The sequence below is a fragment of the Arachis ipaensis genome, chromosome B05, assembly GCF_000816755.2.
Source record: "Arachis ipaensis cultivar K30076 chromosome B05, Araip1.1, whole genome shotgun sequence".
Taxonomy (NCBI): Eukaryota; Viridiplantae; Streptophyta; class Magnoliopsida; order Fabales; family Fabaceae; genus Arachis; species Arachis ipaensis.
In genome coordinates this window covers 127493366-127502220 of record NC_029789.2, presented here as the reverse complement: position 1 = coordinate 127502220, position 8855 = coordinate 127493366, and the positions used below count along the sequence as shown (strand labels likewise).

The following is an 8855-nucleotide window of genomic DNA, read 5'->3' as shown; positions in this document are numbered from 1 at the left end:
TTTTAAATTTTTAAAAATTATTTATTTTTATATCTTTTAAATTAAATATTAATTTTTAACTCTTTTTAATAAATAAGCACCACATTTTAGGCACCATAGCATTTACCATGTATATATTTGAAATACATATTTTTTTGTGAATATTGCACATCTCAATGCACGTGACTACGTGAGATCAGTATAAATATTCATCTCGAATGTATAACTTCTGAGATTTGTGCATTTATGTTACGTATTTATTTATTCGAAGAGTGCTTACATGTTTAAATGCGTAGATTGTCGCATAATTATGTATATATGTAAAATAAATATTTATTTTATTTATATATAAAACCTATAAACAAGGCTAAAAACTTAAATTGAAAAGAAAAGATTTTGAGGTATATTTTTTTAAATCATATTTAAGTGGGGTGTTTTCTAATATACATGCATATGAGGATCATCATTATAATGGATATATGATGATAGTGTGAGTGATTAAGTTATTTGGGTTGGAATTGATTAGAAAGCTGAGGTTGGAGTATGTGGATATGTATTTGATTCATTGGCCAGTGAGGTTAAGACGAGATGTTGAAGGCTTCAACTTTACTGGTGAAGATGTGATACCATTTGACATAAAAGGAACATGGGAAGCCATGGAAGAATGTTATAGATTGGGATTAGCCAAGTCTATTGGTGTTAGCAACTTTGGCATAAAAAAGCTCACACAACTCTTGGAAAATGCCACTATTCCTCCAGCTGTTAATCAGGTATCAAATTTTATCATTAGCTGATGAGAAATTCTTCCAAAATCTTGAATCATATAGTTTAGTATGCACAAATGTTTCATGGTTGATCACCTTAACTAATTGTGTACTTAATGTTAATTATATATTCCAAACTCATATACAGTTGACTAGAAAACACATAAATGATGTTATATTATATCTGATATGCTCTACTACCGCACCATATAAGAATACCTTTTAGGCGGCCTAAAACATGAAGAATAATATATAGTTTCATTTTATTTTATTTTATACTAAAATTCAATCTTATTTAGAAAGAGCAAGCAAGGAATAACAAGAAATAAATTTTAGAAATTTTAATCATAAAAAAAATTCTAATACCATATAATAAACAATCTCAAAATTTTAAGTCAATAAAAAAGTATACATTAATAATTGATGGTTATTTTTACGAAAATATTTTTATGTAAAAATAGTATTATGAACTTTTAGATAATTCAATCAAACATATTGAACCAAATATATAAAATTATGTTGAAGAATATTGATTTCTGAAAATTAGTTGAGTAAATTAATTTGATCTCTGACTTTTAAAATAATAAAATTTTCAATTTTAAAAATATAATTTTTTTTAATTATTGTTCTAACTTTTTTTTCCACATCTGTTAACGTAAGATTAATGTAGATAGTTAAATGTTAATGATGGTAATGCTAGAATTTGAAAACGGGTTGAATCAAGTTAATTTTAAAATTGAAGTTTTTTTGCTCTATTTTTGTGAGAGCAAATTAAGCAAGATATTTTTTTGCTTTTGTCTCTAAAACCAAAACACAATAGAATAGAAAAGAAGAAAATCAGGCAAGTATGTATCTTAGTTCAGTTTACACTTGTGCAATAAAACCTATATTCAGTCTCCACCACAACCATGGTAGAATTTTCATTATAATCAAACTGATTACAACATCAATACTAATGAATTACAAATTTACAACCTAATTCATCTAGTATCAGCCACTAAGCTTTTAAGCAAGTTTATTTATCATCAAGTGCTGTCCCAACTTGACAAAATGAAACGCTAACTGGTTCAACAGCCACCAACTGCTGTCCCAACCTGACAAGGGAAACCCAACTAATTCATTGACTATATAGTGTTATTCCAATTTGGTAAAAAGAACTAATTCTAGTTCAACAATGACCAAGTACATATAAAATTTCTTTTGACTTTTTCAATATATCTCTTTTACCTCTTTTCTCTCGTGACTTTTTCAATTTTTTTCACCTCATTATAATTTGTCTTTTTTTCAATGTTAGAATATAATTAGGATCTTTAAGAACAGGCTCACAAGAGGTCAACTGATCCCAAATAATCTTCATCTGAGCAAGAAAATCAAAAACTGCTTGGCCACGTTCTTGCTTAAGGCTATGAAATTCCTTAAGCAGTTGGTACTGATGAGAGAGATCAGAGATAGTGTAACGTTTCGCCAAATGATCCCATACCTCTTTAGCAGTTTTAAAACGCCCAAACTGTAAATGAATGCCCATACCTCTTCACTTGTGGCACCATCGTCTTGCCCATAGCTCCTTAGGCAAACTACGTCCTCTTATATCTACGGATGTTTTAGGTCAAGTTCAAAATGAGTCTTTAGATTGCATTTCTTGTCACTCTGCAAAACAACCTGCCTTATCCTTTAATAATAATTCCTCTATTGCATGCTCTCCTTTTGATCTTATTCATTCTGATGTTTGGGGCCCCGCTCCCACCGCTTCTATGGGAGGGGCTCGATATTTTGTCGTCTTTATTGATGATTATTCGCGTTTTACTTGGGTCTATTTGATGACTAATCGTTGTGAGTTGCCTCAGATTTATATTAACTTTGCCACTATGGTTCGAACTCAGTTTTCAAAGGTCATTAAAATTTTCAGACGTGATAATGCTATGGAATATCGTGACTCCAAACTTTTAAATTTTCTCGCTGAACAGGGTACTTTGTCCGAGTTTTCTTGTCCTGGTACCTCTCAACAAAATGGCAGAGCTGAGCGTAAACACCGTCATATTCTTGACTCTGTCCGTGCGATGCTTATTTCCTCTTCCTGTCCTGAGCGTGCTTGGGGTGAAGCTGTCCTCACTGCTGTTCATGCTATCAATAGACTCCCTTCTTCTGTTCTTGGTAACACTACTCCCTTTGAGCGTCTTTATCGTACTTCTCCCGATACAGTTCTCTCCGTGTTTTTGGTTGTGTCTGTTTTGTCCTTCTTCAGCCTCATGAACATAATAAGCTTGAACCTCGGGCTCGCATGTGTTGTTTTCTTGGTTATGCTTCTGAACATAAGGGTTATCGTTGTTGGGATCCCATCTCTCGCCGTATTCGTATATCTCGTCATGTTGTCTTTTGGGAGCATCACATGTTCTCTAGTTTTTCCTCTTTTGAGTCCATTCCTTCTACTCCGTCACCGTTTTTTACTAACCCAAATGTTGATCTATTTCCTAGTGATGATACTACAGGGTCTACCCCAAGTCCACCCCTCGAGGCTCCTGATCCTCCGCCTTCTCCATCTCCCGATGATTCCAGTCCGGACGGCAATCCCGCTCCTAGCGTCATGCCTCCTTCTCCCACTCGTTCTTCTAGGGTAAGGAATCCACCTCCTCATCTTCTTGATTATCATTGCTTTTCTACTATTCTTCATCAACATGAACCTAAGTCATTCAGAGAAGCCTCCACAAATCCTTCCTCCAGTTTAGTTTCTTATTTCTAACATGGTATCAGAGCCATGGTATCCTCCTTGAAGAGAATATATTGTTTTCCTTGCGATGAAATCATCGTAGTTTTTGTATTTTTTTTCTATGCCATTTTTCTTTACCTTTTGTCACTCCTTTGATGCTTTTTCATCTCACCGACTAGCCTATTCTCTCCGTCTTGTGTCTTTTCGAGTCGAATGATCAAACACCAATGTCATCCGTTGTTTTTCTATTCTCATGAAGAAATCATATAGTTTTTGCTCTCTTTCAGCAGTTTCGTCTGCGTTCCCTCGTGGCAGTTCCGTTTGTGTTCTCTCGTAGCAGTTCCGTCTGTGTTTCCTTCAGACAAGCGGCAGTTCCGTCTGCGCTTCCTTCAGACAAGCGGCAGTTCCGTCTGCGCTTCCTTCAGACAAGCAGCAGTTCCGTCTGCTCTTCCTTCAGATAAGCGGCAGTTCCGTCTGCGTTTCCTTCAGACAAGCGGCAGTTCCGTCTGCGCTCCCTTCAGACTAATGGCAGTTCCGTTTACGCTTCCTTCAAACAAGCGGCAGTTCCGTCTGCGCTTCCTTCCGACAGTTCCGTCTGCACCCATTTTATTAGTTTATGCCGTTTTTTTTTTTTTCAAACTCAAGTTGTCACTTGAGTTTGAGGGGGATGTTAGAATATAATTAGGATCAATTAGAATCAATTAGTATATCTGAATATTTATTATAGGAGATTATGTCTTTATTATTACGATTCTCTTAGTACCTATAAATACCCTTTTATATTGTATTATTTTAGACAACTTGAATAGACATACAAATTCTTTCTCCCTGTCCCCTTTCTAACATTCAATTATAGAAAGATAAGCATCAGATAATCATAATAATGAAATTTAAAATGAAGATAAAAAATGAAAGAAAATAATTTTACATGTATGAAATGATGCTCTGAATTTTTCACTCTATTTTCTTTATCTTCAAATGTTGTTAAGAGCTAGCTATACAGTGAGAAACTTGCTTCATCAAATTGGTTCATTGCTTCTTCATTTTCTTTGTTGATTATGCCCGATATAGCTGTCTTCCTTGAGATGCATTGCTTTTTTTCATTTTGCTTTATCACTTCTGTTATCCTTGTAGAGTTGTAGCTGTCTTTCTTAATATGTATTGTTTTTTCATTTTACCGTCCTTGTAGCTGTTCCACTAATTTCTATTGTTCATATATTTTGTTTTTGCTCTATCAATCTTTGATTTTTTTTATCCTCTGCCGTTTTATTCTTTACTGTCTTTAGTGTTGTTGTCTGTGTCCTTGTTGTCTTTTGTTTTTCATGTTGTTGCCAACTGTCCTTTTTGATCTTTCTTCTTTAGTCAAATCATGCAATGCTGAACCATCTTTCTTGGTATGATGATTCTGATTTTTTGTACTCACCATCACTATTGGGCTGAAGCTTTGATTTGAGCATTGTGGAGTATTTGCTACTTTCATAATGTGACTTGAGATGATTATATTGGGTCTGCAATACTCATAAATCCATTAGCTCACTTTAAAACTTTTAACCCAATAACAATGTTTGTCATCATATTATCAACTCAAAATTATCTAACTGATCAACAGTTAGATTGGTATTGTAACAACTATTCAGATGTCAAAATAATGATGACCTCATTTTATATCTAATAATAAAGCATAACAGAGTGTTGCATTGAGATTTCATATATAAATGCATGATTTTTTAGGTTGAAATGAACCCATCATGGCAACAAGGGAAGCTAAGAGAATTCTGCAAACAAAATGGGATCCATGTGAGTGCATGGTCACCACTTGGAGCATACAAAGTGTTTTGGGGTTCACCTGCAGTCATGGAGAACCCAATTCTTCTGGAAATTGCTGAAGCTAGAAACAAGAGTGTGGCACAGGTAACTGCAAGCTTATTAACATTTGAAAATAATTTCAGTTACATCCTATGAACTAGCTTTTTTTTTTTAAAAAAAGAGAACTCAACACACTAAAGTGAAACATGTAGAAAAAAAATAATGAAAACAAGATAAAAATATAGTACTATAGGGTATAATTCATTGTCATCTGTGACATTGCCATCAACAATCAAATAGATCAACACTACACCATTTCTTGTACCTCAAAAACGACTTATTCTTGATTCCATCAACGACCCATTCCTATTAACTAGCTTATCTTATGTCAACAAATTTTTCACTGAAGCATATTTACTAAGGTCGTATTTAAAATCTGATCTCTTGAAATTGGAATTGATTTGATTTGAAAATCAAATCTTGTTTGAAAGAGATAACCAAAAAAGAATTGAATTGATTTATAAATTTTATATATTTATATTCTAACTAAACTCAAATGTCTCCATTGTTGAAAGAATTTTTTTAGAATTGAATAATTTGATGTTTTAAAATATAAAAAATTATTCTTATCCTTTAAGTATAAATATATCTCTAATCGTCTGGACAGGACGCCTCAAGCCCTCAACCACTCGAACAGGTCGTTTAGACGAATTGAATTGACCTTCCAATATGATTGTGTTGGATGCCTGAATGCAGTTATTAATAGTGATAAAAAAATAAATAATATACATAAAGATCAAAATGTAAAATTAGGTCATTATATTAATTTTTAAGTAAAATCAGTTCTTATTTTCCATCACTAATTCTAATCATACTAATTTATTTCCAATTCAATTCATTTCAAATTAAATCAATTTCAAAAATCTTTTATTCTAAATAGCCCCCTCTAAGAGTAAATTTGAGTTTTCCACATTGCAATCCATCATATCGCTAAGGACCGAGGACATTAAAATTTTTAAGACCTCAAGTCACATGAGTTAACTAATGACACTGTTGCAATAAGAATCCATGCATGCATGTGTAACACATGGAGATGATGCAGATAGCACTGAGATGGATATGTGAAGAAGGAGCAAGTGCCATTGTGAAGAGTTTCAACAAGGAGAGGATGAGAGAGAACCTTGACATATTTGAATGGGAACTGAGCCAAGAGGAATCAGACAAGATCGGCAAGATTCCACAGAGCCGGCTCTATAAGGCAGAATTTTTTGTATCTCAGAACGGTGTTTACAAGTCCTTGGAAGAGCTTTGGGATGGGGACCCTTAAACAAGAACTCTTTGCAATGAGGTTATGATTGACAGACTTTTACTAGGGAGTGGATTTCTTAATTTTTTTTTTTCTTTTTCTTTTGGTGTCCATCCAAAGTTGTTCACATATATATGTATTAAACCACTCTTCCACCTTAACCCCATGACAACAATAAAGACGTCTCATGGCCCACAAATTCAGCCCAACAGAATACACAAATTAAATTATAATTTAGTCTTTATCTTATCTTATAGTTATCTTTATCTTTATCTATATCTTATCTTTATCTAATTTTATCTTTCATAGGCCAATACTCTATATATACTTAGTTTTACCTTCATAGTTTACAATTCATTCAATCAACAATCAATAAAATTTCTTCATCATTTTCTTTCACAATTCTTTTATTTTCCTATTCTTTCACAATTTTATTATGGTATCAGAGCTCCTCTTGAGCTCTGTTGACATCCATGGATCAAGGAGAAAAGGCACACCAGCAACTTCATTCGGAGTCTCTTTTGGACCTTTCGTCAGCCCAACACTTTTCTTACATGGCACTTCCTTTCAATGAAGAAGCTCGTCCTTCAAACCAACTTGAACTTCTGTCAAGTCCAACTACTCATTATCTTTGTTCTTTCAATACCTTTTCTACTGTTAACAATTCTTCAAATCGAGATTCATTCTTGAATACTTGGATCATTGATTCTGGTGCCACAGATCACATTGCATCAAATTTGTCTTGGTTTATTTCTTACATACAAATTTCTCCTATTATTGTTCATTTACCAAATGGTTCTCAAACTACTGTTTCTTATAAAGACATCGTTCAATTTTCACCATCCTTGGTTCTTCATGATGTTCTTTATTTACCTCATTTCAACTTTAATATTATCTCTGTTTCAAAAATTACTTCAGCACTCATATGTGAACTCACTTTTTCATCTTCTTCTTGCACTCTACAGAGCAACAATTTGGGGACAATTGATTTGGCCAGAATGAGAGAGGGATTATATGTATTTGAACCTAATTTCGGTAAAAATTCATCCACTACACACAATCAAAGAAGGGAATTTGCTTATCTCAGAGAAAATATTGCCTTGATCTTTTGGAGGATTCTGGTTTATTAGGTGCTAAACCTGCCTCTGTTCCAATGGATAGTACCACAAGACTATATCAAGACCAAAGTCCCTTGCTATCCGACCCTTTTGTATATCGTCGTTTGGTTGGCCGTCTTATCTATCTCACCACTACTCGACCGGACATCATGTATGCCACTCAACAATTAAGTCAATTCATGGCATCTCCTACTGAATCTCATCTTCAAGCTGCCAAGCATGTGTTACGATATCTGAAAACTAGTCCTGGCAAAGGACTTTTCTTTCCAAGGGAATCAGAAATTCGGCTTCTCGGCTTCAGTGACTCTGATTGGGCCGGATGTCCTGACACTCGGCGATCTTTAACAGGTTATTGTTTCTTCTTAGGCAGTTCTTTAGTCTCTTGGAAGATTCATAGGCCAATACTCTATATATACTTAGTTTTACCTTCATAGTTTACAATTCATTCAATCAACAATCAATAAAATTTCTTCATCCTTTTCTTTCACAATTCTTTTATTTTCCTATTCTTTCACAATTTTATTAATATGAGTATAAACTACAATTTAAGATAATGTTTCTTAGCTAGAAGCACCTCTATACTTGCATTTTCCAATTCAAACAATTTTATTTAAAATTCTCTCTGCGTAACAAAATGATATATTTAGGAACATCTACTAGCATGCATGGATTATGGGGGCAAAATGGCAAATATTCAATAAGGCAATAAAAAACACCTTGCATGAGTTTCCAGCTTCCATTTAGTGTGTGGACACAATATAGCCACTACAACTCAAAAATCAAATCACTATACAATAAAAACAATTATTAAATTGATTGAGAATATTATTCATTGCGTTAAACCAAACATAACATAATCACATAACAAAAACATGGAATTCAAGAAAGTACCTGAAATGATGTTAAATTCAGGGAAGAAGATGCCAATTATAGGCCTTGGAACTGCAACAGTCCTCTTCCACCCAATGAAGAACTCACTTCAATTTTGGTTGAAGCCATTGGAGTTGGTTACAGGCATTTTGACACTGCAGCAATATATGGCACAGAAGGATCTTGTTCTCTGAAAACAACACTTCAGTAAGTATACTACAATTAATCATATCATCTTTAATTCTTTATATATATATAAACTGTTTGCTGTTTGCTACTTTTAGATGCCATGTTTGGTGACACAGGAT

At 33.7% G+C, this 8855-nt stretch overlaps 2 protein-coding genes across 2 annotated transcripts; both read left to right on the top strand.

The window, feature by feature from the left end:
* On the top strand, positions 354 to 6768 carry LOC107644080 (methylecgonone reductase-like). Its single transcript, XM_016347871.2, has 3 exons — positions 354 to 749; positions 5179 to 5358; positions 6356 to 6768. The coding sequence occupies exons 1-3, from the start codon at positions 531 to 533 to the stop codon at positions 6578 to 6580; spliced, it is 624 nt and encodes a 207-aa protein (XP_016203357.1). The 5' UTR covers positions 354 to 530; the 3' UTR covers positions 6581 to 6768.
* On the top strand, positions 7713 to 8741 carry LOC110272115 (uncharacterized mitochondrial protein AtMg00240-like). Its single transcript, XM_021123950.1, has 2 exons — positions 7713 to 8025; positions 8590 to 8741. Exons 1-2 carry the CDS (start codon positions 7713 to 7715, stop codon positions 8739 to 8741), a joined length of 465 nt encoding a protein of 154 aa, XP_020979609.1.